This window comes from Dromaius novaehollandiae, chromosome 3, assembly GCF_036370855.1.
Source record: "Dromaius novaehollandiae isolate bDroNov1 chromosome 3, bDroNov1.hap1, whole genome shotgun sequence".
NCBI classification, from domain to species: Eukaryota; Metazoa; Chordata; class Aves; order Casuariiformes; family Dromaiidae; genus Dromaius; species Dromaius novaehollandiae.
The window spans coordinates 76,896,543-76,915,065 of NC_088100.1; the positions used below are offsets into that span (position 1 = coordinate 76,896,543).

The 18,523-nt window shown below is 37.8% G+C and overlaps 1 protein-coding gene across 4 annotated transcripts in view; it reads left to right on the plus strand.

Annotated features, from left to right (window-relative positions):
• PACRG (parkin coregulated) overlaps positions 1–17,907 on the plus strand; it is a 268,812-nt gene extending 250,905 nt beyond the window's left edge. For 3 of the 4 annotated variants that reach the window (XM_026109865.2, XM_026109873.2, XM_026109866.2), the window contains one exon: positions 14,179–17,907. In XM_026109865.2, the coding sequence (XP_025965650.1) occupies positions 14,179–14,339 (161 nt within the window). In that variant the 3' untranslated portion in view covers positions 14,340–17,907. The remainder of the gene's footprint in view (positions 1–14,178) is intronic. The other variant, XM_026109872.2, reaches the window with a different exon arrangement.
• The last annotated feature ends 616 nt before the right edge of the window (positions 17,908–18,523 follow it).

Sequence of the window (18,523 nt, forward strand, 5' to 3'; positions counted from 1 at the left end):
ATTCAGGTGCTTAACTTTGGGTGTCTGTGAAAACATTGGCCCAAGTTCACAGTGTAACAAAAGATTTGTCTTACAGCTTCCTCGTTGTTAGTTGATGTACACAGATGTCAAGAGTGCCCCTCTCTGTGAGTAACTAATTTGATAGTTAGTGAAATTTTCCTGATGATGAAAGATATAGATTTGAAATCATACAGGCTGAAGATTGCTGTATTTGTTCCCTGCTTCTTGGGATGATGCTTCACCACTAGGTTTTCATATAATGAGTAAGGCAGCACTGGCCTTTGCTCATCAGGCCCCTTTTTGCCTGCCTTCCTAAGAATACAAGGCTTATGGGGATGTACTGTTATTCTTTTCCCTCAGTCTGTTCCCCCTGTCCCTCAACTCCCATTACTTTTAAACCTGTTGTCCAATTTCAATCAAACTGGAAATGTGGCAATGTTTCTTAAAAAGTAAGCATCTGAGCAGAGGGGAGAGATCCAAATTTGTGCCCACACTAAGAGAAAGGTAGGCAGAACTTAGTCATTATATACTGTGGATATATAACATATACAACTGTGTATTAGCTGGAGTGTCAGAACAGGCCTTAGCTTGTACTATCTTATAGCTGGTAGAACTTATGGAAAACTGGAATTATTATTGTAAATAAGTGTAGCAGAGAAAGAACACACATGCATGGGAACCAGGTGTCATTACTGGCTTGTGACTCAACATGCTTTTAAAGAAAGCCCTCAGTCTCACCCGGTTCTTGGTAGGGACAGTAATAGATGTCTACCTTCAGGAAAAATTCTGGGCTGCAGCTCCCAGGTAGAGACAGACACATGAGTCTTAGAGGAAAAAAAAGATTTTAGTCACTCTGTTCTGCTTGCTGTTCCCTGCTGGCTACCTCTGTGCCACTGCTCAGCCTTTCTCTTGCTTGGATATTGTTCTTGGGAATGTAACCCCTACCTTATGGAGTGAGGCAACCCTAGTGCAGACCTATGGATTCTCCTACAGAGCCCATGTGACAGAGGTGAAGTGTTGCAATACCTAACTTGATCTGAACTTTCCATTCTGATTGCAAGAGACTTCTACCATCATCTCATCTGCCCCATGTCTCTAATACTGCCTGTTTTCATAGTTGTGTTCCATGGCTGCATGTAGTCAAGCCAGTCTATTACCTGAAAATTATGAGCACTATTATTGTTCCTCTCCTATAAAATCATGTTTTTATCTTATTGTACCATTTCCACCAAAAAGCTGGGATCATTACCCCTTTTTAAGCCACTCTGACTTGCTGGATGTGGGTATGTGATAATAGTGAGGATATGTAAATAAACTGATATTAGCTCAATTTCTTCCGTGGCTTCTGAGGATTCTGTGACAGTGATTATAATCTCACTGCCAGATGACTTTCAGCAGTTTCAGGAGCTGTTGAGACAGATGGCTGAAGCACTAGATCTGATAACAAGTATGCCTAAAATGACTCATTGACTCCAGCATTTTTCGAGATTAAGCAGAGGAAAGCTTATACTTCTATATAATGAGGGTATTGCCAAATCAGCACTCTGAATGACTCTATTTTTGATCCATATGATTTAAAGGAAAGCAGACAATAGAAGAGGAGAACTCTCAGTCTCTGGGAGGTTACTGGTTACCTCTCCTTTCATGCACCAATCAACAGCTTCGCTCCACCACCCCCATCTTTAAAAAAGCAATACGTAAGCAGATAGCATACGCGTCTGTAGGAGCCTTGTACTTATATTAATATAGTTGACATTCCTTCTCATCATTTCCCAAAGTAAATTTGTAAGTAGGTGAGTTCTTACTCAAAACTGCACAGCAAAGATGCTATTAGGATCTAACCCAGCTAGAGAAGTGCAGATAAGCCTAGCTACCTTTTCACCTTGTTTTACTACAAATGACAGCAGAAACTCACCAGCCTCAGATATAACTTATCTATTTGTATCTAGTGTGATACTTTAAATTGCATTATGAGATAATTGTGCTAATCCATAAGGTCTGTACTTGTATAAATTAGAACCTTTATGGAACATACTTAAGAAAATTCATTAGCCAAGTGAATGTTCTTGGCTTCTCTTCCTCCGTTTTCGTCCTTTGCTTTTCTTTGTCTTTTACTCCTATCATGTCTACGTTCTTGTCCTTGGGACAAAAATTGTGTTTTCTGCTTGCCAGTCAAGCACACGATAAACTTTGGTTGTTCTAGGAAGAGTAGTTCAGGAAGCACTTTCCAGAAATCACCATTCGGTGATGAAATTTCATGGTGACTTATAAGGAATTTTGCTCACATGAATTTATAGACTAGTATATATTATTCTTTTTCCTTAAAATAACATCCCGTAGTTTCCTTCAAAAGTAGTCATTCTGCATTAGCTGCAGTTGTTCAAAAATGCTCAGTAATATTTTTCTGATGCAGTGTGTTGTGTTACTCTTGAGCCACTGCTTCCCAGAGTACCAATTCAGCACTGCAGTGGCAGAGTTGGATCAGAGATCTTTAAACCCACAGCAACTGTTACCATAAAACAACCTAGGAGGTGAAACCGCCACCTGTGGCCTGCTGGAGAGAGGCGATAAAGGAATTTTGTGAGGTGTTACTTCTCGCTGTTTCCTCTGGAGGCTGGCTGTATCCACAATGCAATAAGGCACAGGCAAACTGCAAGAGAAACAATTCTTGAAAAAAAAGCTCCCATTTAGATATTAGTCATGCTGGCTTCCAGGCTATCTTTTAAATGCATCCCAAATTTTTTGAAAAACCTTCATGACTTCCGTTCATAGGAATGGCCATTTCATTGCTATTGATGTGGAGCTAGATCTAAGGTAAGTGTGTATATGCTCACAGATCGTTCAAGTGCAAGAAAGCATATTTTAGTCACCAGGGAAGATCTTTTTGGACAACTTTTTACTTTTGTTCTTGCAAAAATGCAAGCCGAGAAGTATTGAAGCAGCGCACTGCAGTGCTATTTAACTGTTTTCCTGGCTGTTAGTAAGAAATCTCTAAGCTAGTGGAAGTTGACCAAGAGCATTCAGCTGTATCATTTTCTTCTCTTGTCTCTTCCTCCCTGTCCTGACAGACATATACCTATATACTTGTGTGTGTGTGTGTGCGTGCGCGTGCGCGCTGTTTTCCTTTGGAATCTAAACAGGTGTGGGCTTACCTGGGACCAGGGGTTGGTTGGGAAGGGTTGTTAGCTGAGAGGAATAAATTAAAAAATGAAGATCGCAGTTACAGAATGTAGCAAGCTTTAGGTACATTTTGAAGAATAGAAGTGGTCGTATTTGCTTTATAGTGCCTGGATTGGATGAGAGTAACATATTAAAAACATTCTGATCTTGCACCTTAAGGTCCTGGCACAGCAACATGTCAGGATAGTGAACACTCAAATAAACACTGCAAGACAGAGGAACTTGCTGTAACAAGCTCATCAACCTATAGGTGCATAATATTTGCAACAGCTAAGGACAAATATAGCAAAATACAAATTCACCTGAGAAGCAAAGATTCTTTTTCAAACCTTACTGTTGTTCAGGCTCACTGTTTTTGTAACAAAGTGGTAGTGTGTTTAAAAAAGTATTACAAACTGAGCCAGAAGTACTTCATTGTTAGTAACTGAATCATGTTTTGTACATGAAGGCACCCATGTAAATATCAAAAGGTTATTACTTGTGTGAAGGAGGATGGAATTTACCCCACTGAACATGTCATGTATCCTGTTCACATACAGAAAAGGCAATTTTATTTCTATGCGTAGTCTCAGAATAGATAAGTTTAAAGGTCTACCTCAGTAAATGTGCAAAATCAAGTGTGGCCTTATGAGATTATGTGCTTAGGGATGATCACAATTCTACAGGTGGAAGCAATGTAAGAAATAGCAGCATTTCTTTTTCCTATATTCATGCATACCAACAGTAAAATGGACATAGTAAGTCAGAAAACATATTCTGAATCTTTTCTCCTGTAACTAGGACCTACGATTACTTCTTATTTTTTCAGAAAAATACTATCTGGAATGGAGAAAAAGATTCTGTATTAACAATTTTACTGGAACAAGACCATTTTCTAAAAATAAGGAACATGAGTAAGTCAAATGTTATTAAAATAAAAAAATAAAAATACATATTAAAAAGTTTCCTCTAAAAATATTGCCAAATATATTAATAATCATTTGATCTCAAAAAAACTGCTAGCCATTTCCATGTTTTTATACATGCCTGTTCTGTGCATTTACTTCTTTGATTACAAATGGTGATATTCAAGCATCACCAAAATGTTTGTGTCCTCCTAACTTGTATACCACAATCCCTTTGTGAAAGTGTTAGGGGTACATTTAAAAAGTACCATCTATAAACTATGATACCTATCACATAAATGGCATAGTAAATAATGATTTTATATTGGATGTTAAAGGAAGTAATGTTATAAAATTGCATAAGTGGCCAAACAAAAATGTTGTCTACATATTGTGAGAGTGTGTCAGTTTGCTGTATCTTAGTAGGTGGTCTTAGTAGTGGGAGAGGTTTCTGGAAAAAACATGCCAATATACTCTGTCTTTGTACAAACCTGCTGATGTTATCAATAGCATTTTTTGCTGTGGACTGAAGATACAGTCCTGTAGATGCATGGACTTTCCCAGATACACAGGCGAAAAATTCTTTGGCCTTCCCCTTAGACTGAAGGGCTACACATGCCTATAATTCTTACTTTCCAAGTAACAACTACCGCAGTTCAGTTTCCTTTGGTTTTTCACGTCCAGCAGAGTAGTTCTTCTTAGACGAATGAAAATAGCAGACAATTCAGGAGCTGGCAGCATCAGCGTGCTTCAGTATTTAAGTCCCTGCAGTAATCTTGATGGCAAGCTGGACAGATAAGCAGTCTCACTTGAGATGGCTGAATGTTAGCCATTATTGAGAGAGGTTATGCAATGCAGTTTCACAACATGCCACCAGCCAACCTCCCTTTCACTGATTTATCTCAGGAGAAATACATGTTTAGAGAAAAGTATGCTTCCTCAGTTCATTTAGTATCAGTAAAAAGTGCTCAAGGGTTCTTGGAAGGAAGATATTTAAATGCCAATACTTAAAATAACTTTTTTTTAAAAGAAGCTAACTCAGAACAAGATTTGAAGAACTCTGTAAGCTATACTGGAAAGCTCTCATATCCCCCGTTCTTCAAAGCTCTCATTCTTCACTTACTACTTTGTAATTTCAAAATGACGTGAAAAACACAGAGATGGAGTGTTGAGAATGACTGTATGCTATATATATATATATTTTTTTTTTTTTTTTTTGCTGAGCTGTAGTCTTGTGACAGTGGTACTATGTCCTCACTTAACTGTGTGCCACAGAATACAAGAGAGCCTTTTTTGGCATACCAAGATAAGACTAAACTGCTGCATAAATCAAGATGAATAAGTTTCTTATGACCTGAGAGACTGGATTTTTTGCATATAACTTCCATGTTACTTGTAACTTGCATGTAGCTTTCCACATATATCTGACTTTGATGTGAGAAGATCTCAAGCATTCAGCATGTGGCACTGGATGCCGCTGAGCTTCTTTCTAGAACATACCTGAGACCCTTTTGAAATAACATGTTGAACAACAAAAGATAGAGATGTAATTTAAAGAAGAAAACAGGTGAGTGTTTTCCAATTAGAGCCACTAATGAAATTGCTCGCTATATTCACTTATCTTTCTTCACACTTAATGCAGGGAAAATTTTGAAAACATAAATTTTGAAAAACATAAATAAGTAAGAGACAGTTTGGTGAGAGATTCCTAAAGATTTACCTAAAAACATTCCAGTCTGCCTATGGTGTATGTGCTGTTCCTGTATTGCTTTCAAAAGGCTTCAACTTTCACAATTCAAAAGCTGTGAATCTGCGGAAACACCACACCTAGGGGATACAATTTTCTTTCTCTTTTATCTGTTTTACATTCTTGTAAGTAAAGACTACACATTATAATATATTGTAGTTGTGTCAAAAAATTGGCTTTTTTCTGTTTGTTTGAAAAGCTGTAATAAATTCAAATGCAAGCTTTTCTTACTGTAAAATGAGTGGCTGTTAACTAGCCTTTGATGAACATTTATTGTGATGTCCTTCCTGTTGTTCATAAAAAGAATGCAAATTCATATCTTGGGAAGGCTTTTTATTTTTGATCTTTCATAGGCATTGATACAGTTGGAAAAACTCAAAACCAAATGAAATCAGATCACTCAGTTTGCCTTTTTTAAAATTTATTTTTAAAAACATAGCAGAAGTAATTCTTCTGACCATTACAGTACAGATATTTGGGGAGGAATGGGTATTCTTTTCTCTGTCTGGCTTGAGGATAAAATAGTACATTTCATTTTCAGTGCTATCTGTCCTTTAAGCTGCATAAATTCAGTCTTTGTCCCATAGCAATGAAAGAAATCTTGGCAAGTCCACACAGCCTTTCATAGCCATCTCCTTGTCCCTGCTCAAATCACTGCTGAAAAACCCTCAATTAACTTAAAGTTCTTGTTTATTGCACTTAATTAGGGAACAGAAGAACTGGCAACTTCAGGCATATTCAGCAACTTATAGGCATATCTAGCAACTTATTGCCAAGATATTCATGGAAAATTTTCAACATATTGACCTATTTTTGATATGGCTGCATTCTAACGACAATGATGGGCTCACCTTTCTATCCCTAAGTTACAAAAGCTGTCACTGAAGTCATTCAGTTGTCACTGAAATTTTTGATGGGCAAGCTGTGCCAGACAAGGTCCTTAGATAGTAATGATTTTGAAACTTTCATTTTGAAAAGTGAATTTTGACACAATAAGTGCCATTAGCACTTGACAGACATGCAAACACACCAACTGTTATTAATACAAAGTAATGAATTACTGAGCTTTTTGCTTGTAAAGAAAAACCCAGGGCTTGCCCTCAACAGCATTCTAATTACATAAATAAAAATATTCCGAGGGGAGAAGGAAGAAGGTTTGTCAAGCATCTTGATTTTAAGTATGAATTAACTTGCTGTTAAAAATTGACTATTGTATTATATGATTATGTTTTATACTGAAATCAGTGAATGTTACAACATTTTGGGACTTTCAGCTTTGTCACTTTAAATTACTTTATACAATAAATAATGTTTATTCCACAAAAAAATTTTTTTTGCATGGTTTTCATTCCTTTTGCATTTTTTGTGCTATATTTGGATGAGGAGTTAGTGTGAAATAATATGCAAATATATTTCAGATCAGGCCAACAAAGCTATACAGATTTTTCACACACAAACATGTTTTCTAGCTAACAAACAGTAGTTACTTTGTGCTAGCTCATATGTATCGAAACAATTGGAAGAAAGTCTGATTCACATCAGTGGTGCAACTCTTGTTGCACTTTAAGCATGATTTGTGACCTAATATATTATTTTGCAACGGTAAACAGTGTATCAAGGCCGCAGAGCTCTCAGCGTCCAGTTTCTGTTCCCCTGTTGTTCACGCTGTTTACCTAAGATTATTTAACACTACTTCATTTGATATTGATCACTAGCACAAACACAGGCAAACATCAAAGTCTAAATTCATTAGAGTAAAAGTATTTATGTACTTAAGGAAGCAAAAAACTGGAATAATCTTTTCTCATTTTTTAACCAATTGGTCAAATATGTTTGCTAATACCATTTTTTACAAAATCTGTGATTTCATTTTCTTTTTCATACTTCAATTAAAAAAAAAAAAAAAAGTCTGGACTTAGAATGGATTACATCTGATGTTGCTAACATTTCCTGGAAATGGAAAACTGTGATAACAGCTGCTATCTTGGCTCATTTTCAATTTTTTTTTTAATACTGCAGCAATTTACAAGTAGTTAAAACTATCTCCAGTAGGCTTGCATCATTACTAAAAACATCATAAGTCAGTCAAATGTTTCCTTTCCAATCAGAGCACTTCCTCCACTTACTGAACTGTTGACTGTGTGGATAGTATTTGTAGTAACAATACTAACTTTTTTAAAAAATGCTAGTTTATGAAATAAGCTAAAATCTAGATGCATATGGAAGATGACAACAGAAAGAGTCTATATTTTACGTTAAAGCAAGATGTCTCTGATGAGATATAAGACAATCTTGAAAGCATCTTATTTAGATAGACAACACACAGTTAATTCATATCCAAAGCACATAGTTTTTCTTTCTTTACAAAACCTATGATAAGCAGAAATGTTTCTGTATTAGTATTTGTTTTAAATTACAAGCATACATGCTTTCTTCATTCTCCTGCAAGCTTTGCAGTACTGTGGTAATGTGATTAACACTCAGTGCTAGTGATGAAAAACAGTGAAGAGCCAAGTTAACCAAGACACAAGGAACTCTAAATGTTGACAAAGTCAACAAAAAGGGCTGTGCATATTCAAAGATTTTGCCTCCTTAAGCCTTTTAGTGCTTTCAGCTTTAATGTTTTAAAGCGTTTTGAAATATGCAAGTTAAAATTCTATTTGAAAATACAAGTAAAAATTTTAAAAAATATTTTTTCATAGTTTCAAGTCAGAGTGATAACGAAATTTTATTAATTTTTCAGCTAAAGTTATCTTTGGTGTATGATAAAGCTTCCATAAACACTGTATATATGCAAGTTAAAATCTGTTACTATGCCAAAAGCTTATTTTTGTTTTGTATCAAAACAGGTAATAGTTCCCCTCATGAAATTTAAAACTGTCCGTCTTCATCAAATACTTATTAAGATTTAAGGACTTCTCTTAAATTGTAATTATTTAATTAATTATTTTAGTACTTAAGGACTAGTATTTAAGCACTTCCCTTCATCATATCTGAAATGGCTGGTGAAAAGCTTTGCCAGCTCAAGGGTCTCTGCACCATTTCTGGTTCTGGGATTAGTCTGTGCAGAACAAATCCAGGTATTTGACCTTGAGCAACCTGATCTAACTTTGAAATTGGAGCTGACTTTAAGCAGGGGATTGGACCAGATGATGCCAGAGGTTTCTTCCAACCTAAATTGTTCTATGAACTCTTTTTTCTGATGTTCTAGCTCTGGGACTAGTCTGTGCGAGGCTGGTTGAAGTGTCTGTGCGCACGTGATCTACACATGCCCTAAGAAACATTTAAAACTGATATTTCTGTTGCTCTGAGTCATCAGGAATGGAACACAGGGTTCTCTGTCATGTCTAGTATTGACCAAAAGTCATAACCTTCCGGTGGCTCTTCCTTTATCTGAGTGAAATGAATAAGCAGTATTCCTACATTTCGTAGCAGGCAGGAGGGTTTTAGAATCTTATCCTGGAACTTTTCACAAACTTTCAATTAAATGGACAAGGAGACCAGACTAACTCATCCTTTCCAGTGTGGACAATTTCAAAGGTGAGTTCTGAGCCCCAGTGACAGGAGCAGTGAGAAGGAGGCCTCTGTCCTTGTACTGCACTGACTCAGTAGGAGCCTTCACTTTCCACTCCAGTCAGGAAGCCAACTACTTTACAGCAAAAAAATCAATCTTCACAACAGACCTTTGGAAAGTTTATTATACTCTCAAATGTACCTGAGCAGTGAACCTATGAGATGGGAGACCTGATACACATACATGGCAATCAGTATACCTGACATCAGCTTTGGTTTATCCCTTGTTTCTGATGCTTGCTCCAAGAAGAGAGAAAGTCCTGAATTTTGCCCCCAAACATTTTAATGTTAGTTTGTATTCCTTAACTGTATATTGTTCTGTGATTGACTCTTCTGTAGAAATATGATTCCATAATCAGTAATACATCTGCACTTCCCGATACCATCACTGCTGGGGTTTTTTGAAGTAACAATCTTGTTTAGTTAAGTGGTTAGTGTGTGGGATTACTGTAATCATTTTAATTGCTCAAAAAGCTTTTTGGTTTGACTAGGATGAGCTGAATTAGCATCTTAAGAATGATTTTTACCGTATTTATAGTTTAGCCTAAATAGCACTTTTATTATTTACACTAAAAAGTTAAAAAATATGTTTTGTGACAGATCTCTTGCACAGCTTTGAGCAAGTCACTTTACCTTCCAGGGTCTCTGTTTCTCAAGATTCAAAAAGGGATGAATTATGTTTATCTATCCAAGAAAAGTTTTATGGATTTGTGTATAAAAATTCATTATACGAGAGCTCTCAATTATTAACTAGTAGTGGTTCAAACAATTCTGTTCAGACAGCAAGCTGAAATACATGTGTGTGCATATGCATTCATAAGTTCATCAGTGAAAAAGAGAAGAATGGCTTTTGAGTTATGATCATTACTATTTATCATTACACTTCCGTACGAAAAAACATTGTTTAAGCTGTGGACATGGGCCTTGCTTCACAGTCTCTTCAGAAGTCTTTAAAGTGTTATTGTTTTCTCCAAGACCAAGCATTCCTGAGATATTTAACATTTGCTGAAGTTCTGATGTTCCTTCAATAATAGGTGTATGATGACTCCAATTTTAATTTTTATTTTCCATGAAATTGAACCTTGGAAACAGGCACCATCAAAAGCAGGTTTCATATCTGTTATTTACAGAGACATACTCTGACATATCTGAGAGATTAAAAAACTCTCTGTTCAAAAGCCAGTGCTCCTTGAAGTGAAATCTAATAAGCTGGAAGAATGTCTAGGATGCTTTCAGATGCTAACAAATATCCAGAGATAAGAATAGATCTGACTGAGCTTTGAGGGTTGGTTTACCTTTCTCCTCCCATCCAGGACTTAAAAACTGCCCCATCTATCAAGCTCTTAACACTCTGAGAGAAACCTTGCTTGTCCTTCTTTAATGTACTGCAATTTTTAATTTGTAATATTACTGTATTGAAATTTAAAAATTAAATGAAATGGAAAATACATTACAAATAACTAGAATTTCCTTAATACCCTGAATCATGAGTAGAAGAAGCATGTCTAGACTCAAATATAAACCATATTTTAGAGCAAAATTCAAATCCTCTTTCACTTCCCTGCCAAAAGCTGAGTTCAGCCTCGGAGGGTGTGAGTAGGGTTTCCTCAGCTACAGCAGCTGGCAGCACCAGCACTTAGAGCAGGGCAGGGAGTGCCATTCCTCAGCCTGGTGTGCTGGTGATTTCATCAGCCAAAGCAGGTCTTGACAGGTGCAAAGCCTTTTGCTTCACTTTTAAGGCTTGTGAAAACCTTTGGCACATAATTTAGGAGACTAGGAACTAACTTTTTGATCCAGAAAGGGAAAATGAGCCATTTTCCCACTTCTAATCCTTTAGATCTGTTAGTACTGCATCAGTGCATTTCTTCCAAACATAATAATAACATTTGCTCTGAAAAGAGTTCTTGATGCATGCTGAATTTGCCAGATGTTTCACTTTGAGATGAGGATATGACAAATGTTCTTTCTAGCATTTTTATGTTGATATATTCTCCCTCACAAAGGACAACTTCATAAAGAGCTTGAATCAGATCCGCATTCTCACTTTACATATGCAGCATTTTTGTGGCTCACAAAGTTGGCTCCTCATGCAAACTAACTTGGAAATAAAGTCAAATCAAAGAAGGGCATGCTGAGACTGCTGTACTTTGGGAGCTATTTTGTTCCAACTCATCATCATTATTATGACTAGATATTTACCCTTAGGTGTGTTGAGCAGATACATCTGACTCATCCATTTAGTGCTGACATTCAGTACTAGACTGGATGTTGTCCTGTTGGGTTAATCATTATCTTTTCTGTCTGAAAGATTTGGTAATTCCTACAGCTGCATAGGATAGCTATTTTGAGACTTACCAGGTGACTTCAGAGCTGACATAACCTTTCTGATATTGTCCGTTGTAATCTGTGTCATGACATTAGCATGAATTATAGCTGTCTTGATGATACAGACCTTCATATAGCACAGATGGTCTGTGGGAAAAAAATGGTAATGAAGGTCTGTGCATCACACATTCAGCCCTCCCTTGCAGACTATTTCCCTTTTCAGTGCCTCATTCTTTTAGATACCTCTTAATCAACTAAGGCATCATTTATTGCATGAGACTATGCATTATAATAAAGACTGTAATATGGGATGCTGGAAAATACAGTCTGCCACCAATATTATCACCATGTTCTGTTTGCCTTCTCCAAACTTGCTTAGTTCTCTGTTATGCAATATATCACCATTACTTCCTTAGAGTCAATTTTTTTACCACTTCTTTGAAAGAATGATGAAAGCTGTGTAAGCTCATTAACAGAGCATGTGTGTAGGCTTAAAATTACAGATAATAGGCAAATGGTTGGAAAGTCGGTAATTCCTTTACATATTTGCCAAGACCTAGGTCAAGGTTCAGGGTTTCCTTTGCTCAAACTGGTGAAATCAGAAATACCTCCAGGTGTTCTGGGGAGTGCTGGCAGTGCACATGCAACACAGTTATCTCAGGTGTTTTCTGCAAGAGAAAACCATACTTAGGCAAAACTCCACTCAATTTTAATGTGCTTTTCTTCCCGCATAATGTATTTTGTATAAACTAATCGTATTTTATTTAATAGCTTTCAGTGTTTTCTACAGGCTGCCATAATCCATTTAATTTAATATTACAGTCATTTCAACTATAGTAAATTTTCATATCATAACCATGGCTTCTCATGTCAGTGAAATAAATAGTTAATATACAGGAAAGTGTTTGTGTGTTTAAGAGTAATCATCATAAAAATGTAATGCCTTTCTACTGAGAAGCCTGGTTCTTATACATCATATCTGTATTTGTGTAAACATTTTACAAAAAGAGAAGAGACAAATGTTTATAATGATTTTGAAAAACTGAGATATGCATAATTAACTTGGTATATGAGCAGCTATTTCAGAGTAAGATTCAGCAAAAGGATGATTTTTACCCCAGAATTCATCCACTCTTTCTTCATGAGCATTGTTTTTCAGTTTTTACTGGTAAAAAGCTCACAAACTTAAAATCCAGATCCTTGAGTTTGGATCCAGGAAAGGATGTAAGGGATATAGTGGTTGTAGATCTGCACCCCATAGGACTGGTGATGCAGAGGCAGCAGCAGACGCAAATCCTACCCCTGCCCTTGTGTGCGCCGTGTCTCTAATGTGAAAGGAGCCCTCTGAGAAGTCACTTCCATCTTTTTGGCAAATGGGTCCTTTGCTGGCCGGCTGAGACTATCAATAAGCAAGCGGCTTCATCTGAGATGTTCTATGTACGACGTGGGCAGGCTGTCACTGCTTACTGGAGTGAGACCACAGGCTGATTTCACGTGGACCATGGTACAGCGGTGTGAGAGCCGCCCCACCTACCCGCTTGCTACCCAGTGCACCTGGGCCAGAGCACCTTATGCTCTTACCAAATTACTTTTGATCTATGTCTTGGAATGTACTTATATCAAGATTGCTTTCAGAATATTGTTTTGAAACAAAATGGAATGTATTTTCTGCCTTTAAATCTCTCTGCATTATTGCAGGCAGAGTTATGTCTTACTTGTATTTTTTGTTGTCATAGTTATTTACATTGGGATTTCTTTTTTTTAATTATGCTATGTGTACATGAATATATGTGACCCCTGCTAGTCCATGTTAGAGAAAGCAGCTGTAAATGTTACTACACCTAAGGGCTGGAATAATTTGTCCTTTTGACACTGGCTTAATTTACACATTTTTCAGGGAGCAGAAATTGAATAGGTGCCATGTAGTTCTCCGAACGTCTCTTTTAGGTCAAATTACTTCCCCTCTATCAGAAACAACATAAGCCTGTGAATATGATGTTTAACATGGAACAATCCCGAAACAATATGTTTTGTAGATTTCAAATCATAACATGTCTAGCTTAAGTCACATTTTGTAGATAAGCGTTTATGCATCTGGCAGTAGAATTTTGTCCTAAATATATTATGAAATGAAATAGTAATGGTCTAAAGAGATTAACCATCTAAGAGAGAGTCCATCTATGTACTATTGCAAAATGTGTTTTCTTTCTTTTTTATTTGGATTTTCAATTAGATACTAAAGTAATGAGTACGTGAATATATTTTAAAGGCATATCGAGTGGGAGCAGCAGCAGAGCCTTAAAGTGATATTGAAAACATCCTGTTTTGAAAACAGCTGTTTCGTATCACAGAGCAAAGTTTCCAAAAGTGTCACAGTAACTGGCCAGCAATTCTAATTCCCTATGTCATTATTTCAAAATATTTAAGAGCAAATGTTAATGTAAGTTTTGTTTCTTGTTTTATTAACAGTTAATTCAGGTGATGGGATAGACTACAGCCAGCAGAAGCGTGAAAATATTGGAGACCTGATCCAAGAGACGCTGGAAGCCTTCGAGCGCTACGGTGGAGAGACTGCTTATATAAACATTAAATACATGATTCCTACTTATCAGTCGTGCATATTAAACTAAGTTGTGTCAAAAGGGACGATTCCATTTGTGCTCTAAAAAAACTATATCTCACTCTGTGTGGCATCTTGTTAGTCATGCTTTTCTTCTCTACAGCTGCTAAAATAGTGGCTTCTGGGGCATTAGACTGTTAGCACTATTGTGAACAAGTCTTTCCAATACATAAATAGTGCCTGTTCCTTTGATTACAATGGTGTACTGTGCTTGTTTGTTCCACGAAAGAATTGCTTCTTTATAACAGAACTGACTGGAGCAGGAATCAGAGTTAAACCTTCAGTTGTATAGACAATAAAACTATAATTTTCATACGCAATTCAGCAATTCCTGTTCTGTGTCCGCTTGCCCTGAAGGTGATGTCAGAGGCTGTAACAAGAAGAGTTTATGCTGACTGCTTAATAGGTGTTTGTCATGGAAGAGAAACACCAGTTCAGCAATGCTTCTCTGGCAGCTGTGCAGAATAATGTGCCTGACACACAGTAAAACTGTTCAATGTATATACCAATTATAGTGGGAAATTTTATACAGCCCATTTGAAAGCTCTGTCATAAAATTAATATTTCTTTCACATTCATGATCTAGGCTTCCAGGTGTTTACCTTTTTATGAAACTTGGGTTCCTATTCGTTCCTATCAGGCACAAGCGTAGTTTCAAAGAAAAAAAACAAGCAAAACTTGAATATATCAGATGGAGTATGGAGTGTACATAATACAACACTCCCTGATGGCACTGCTGATCACGCTAAACACAGTATATAAATAATATATAATATAAATAAGTAATATTATTATATAGTAAGTATATAATATATACTTATTTAGAGGGCACTGGGTAGCAACACTAAAGTCTCTATTGTTAGAGTAACCCTTTAGAATTTCCTACTCAGTTAGTTTCTCCCTGCCCACCCATAACAGGAAATTGATATAGCCATGCATTTAAGGAGGCTATCAAGATTGACTTCATTTCCTTTATAAGCATTCCTTTAAAATATAACTCTGAAAAATAAAACAAGTTTTATAATTGTCAAGGACAACCATTTGAAAAATTGAGCCAGCCTGAAAGCAAATCACGAGGTATGAGCTTTGTCTAAAAAAGCTTGAGATTTAAAAAATTACAGACTTTGGACCCATTTTGTTTTTATTCTGGTTTCTGGGAGCTCTTAAAATATACACAAGTTGCACTTTCAAGTGTTTCCCTGTAATTGTTAGGACTTGAAATGTGCTCTTTTGTGTTAGAAGCATGAGACTTTTTCCAAATGCTTGTCCATGTCCATGTTCACACACTGCGAGGAGTGCCCGTGTGGGAGACATGGCTTTTATCCTGCCCTGCTCTCCTGGGTGAGTACAGGAATTGTGGGGTGCACCTTACTGCCTGCAGAAACTTTGAGCTAGATGTGTGTAGCTTTGCCTTACCCCATTCCATGGGCTCTTCAGCCTGAGGATTTTTTTCTTTTTTTCTTTTATTTTCTTTCCTGTAACAGAAGAAAAAGCTAGGAGGAAGATTTGTTTTCTTCCTGCCTCTTTGAGGAACTGCTGCATCCTGTGATGCCACTGGCCATGAGAGCTCACCAGTCCCCTGGTTTAGGCATGACTGCTGCAGGTGTGCCTTTTTCCCAGGCTCTGGAGAGCTTTCTCTCCTTTTCTTTTTCTTTTTTTTTTTCCTGTTATTTCTGAGTTTTCTTTTGCACATTGCCAAGGCTTCTCTCAAGTCCCTAGAGTTTAGGTAGTGTCTATCCTGTGAGTGACACACGCCTGTGATGGGTGAGCACATCAAATACACTGCCTCGTATTTAGGCTATCAGTAAATCTTTCACCTCCCAAGCAGAAAGGAATGTGAAGCCTGTCTACAGGCATATTTCTTGGGAAATGCTGTGGCTTCGTCTTCAAAACTAGCAGCACAGAGTCTAGAAGGATGCTGCAGTGGGGCTACAACCACATCTGCTCTTCCAAAATGCCTTTCTAACTCTTCCTAATCTCTTTCTAAATAGAGCATTTATGGAACACAGATCTAGGAGCTACTCCAGAGAAAGCTCCCAACTCAGAAAAGTCTGCGCAAGCAGAGTCAGCAGAGGTAATAAACATAAGAACTACAGGGGCTCTAACTTCCCCTCTCCGAGGAGGGTCCCTTCTCCCACATCCCTCCTAGCACTATCCATAGAGCCTTTGCTTACAGTTGCTCCCCCTGTTTCACCTCAGAAGACCCCTGTCTTTGTCCCCTGCACCGATGAGCCATATTTCTTCTTTTAATGGCACCTATGGATTATTCTTCTGAAATTGCAGGTTTCCACAGTGAGTGCAAAGTGTGCTGGAGGACTACCGCTTGGAGGGAGCCGAGTTATTCCACTCTGAAACAAATCAAATCATGAAAAGTTTCAGGCCACCTTTCATTTCTTAGCTATTTATATTCTCATCCTTAAGAGAAAGCCCAGTACCACTCATATGCCTTAGGTCAAGAAACTCCCCAATAGCTGGCTTCAGTTCCACCGCCCTTCAGGCTCTGGCTGCAGAGCTGCCCGCAGAAGTGATAGTGAAGGAAAGTGCTCTTGTCCTGGGACTTCCCCGTCCCACTGTCCTTCTGTGTCCCAGCAGCACTGCTGAGGATGTGATTATGTTGCAGGCTCCTCCCCAACTTTGCGAGCCTGTTCCCTGACCCTCTCTTTTTGCATCCCCTCCCCCTTTTGCTCAACTAGGACAAGAATAGTGGCTGACAAATAGATGCCAGATGTCATGGAAAACGGGTACATCGTGCAGCTCAAGACTTGCCCAGACCCGATCCTCTCAGCTCCACTCTTTTTTTTTTTGGAGATTCCTTTACAGGATATTGCTTTGACAAGGGTTGACCTTATTGCAAACTGTAAGGGCAATAGAAGTCATCTCCATTCATATCAGGAATAATGCGTTTTACCCCTAAGTTCTTTTACTTGCATGTTCGAGTAGCCTCCATCATACTATTTCTATGACAGGGCCATTACTTTAAAAATGAATGTTCTCCACAACCTTTTTATCCTAAGAGCTGGATTGATAGAGAGAAACATGATAAAAACCACAGGTTGGCAATTTAGGAACACCAAAAATAAAGCTATTTTAGGATATCAACTCGCTATGTCCAACTGTAGGCCTGCCAACCTTGACAGTGTCCCTTTAAGCATGATCAGCAGCATATTTATAGGCAATTACAGCATTGCTCAGAGCACTTTATAAAGCACAAGATCAAGGACCCAGGTGCTTAAAGCATATGAGTTATATTATGTCATTCAATACACTGCTTAGCTATTTTACTGTGATCAAAAATGGAATTATAGTTTCAAAATAGTAACTGTCTCTCTTCTCAAACTCATGTAATTGTGGTCACCGATATTACAGGCAGCCAATCAACAGTTTCTAATTGTAATCAATTAAAAGGCATTCTGGCTCAGATTTTTCAAGTAGTATAAATTAAGCACAGCTCCAGTAAAAACAGCCTGGCTGTGCAGAGCTGAAGTGGGCTGTGTCTTAGTACAAAATTTTTGTCTTCTGTTACTTTCTGGATCTCCAGCCACCACAAGGTAAGTAGCATCAGTAACGGACCCTGTAGGTGGTGGGCTGTGAAGTAAATTGTAAGTGCTGGCTTTCTGAAACAAATGTTTGGGATGTGTCCAGGTTATTTTGATGAACATGTTAGCTACTTCAGATCAACTGGTGCTCATTTAATTATGGAATAAAAATCACATGCTAACATAAAAAAAGAAAAATCTAGTGGTGACCTTCTGTGTCTTGCATAAATCTCAAATCAGAGAGAAAAGAAAAACTTTTTTTAAATGACTCCTCTGCAAAGCTGAGTAAGAAAATTCTTGCACAGGTGTCCTATTTTGGGAGGTCCTCTGACATTTTTGAGAATGCTGATGGATAGGACAAAGTAGTCGCTATGCAAACTGAGTCGCTGAGTGATACGACCTGTCTGTGTGAAACCGCCACTGTGAGCGAAGCAGGCTCCCGTTCCCCGCTGATGTGGGACGGTGGCGCCCGGTCAGCTCTCAGAGGGATGAGGCCTGGCAGAGGCCAGGGCAAGCTGCTGCTGCCAGGCTTGGCTGTGGGGAGCTGGAGCCAGGCTTCTTGCTGGTAACTTTCCAGTGCTTCAAAGAGATGGAGCTGACAAAAGGAGCTTGAAAAAGGCCTCCCAGGAGTAAAATACAAAAGGACTATGGGAAGCTT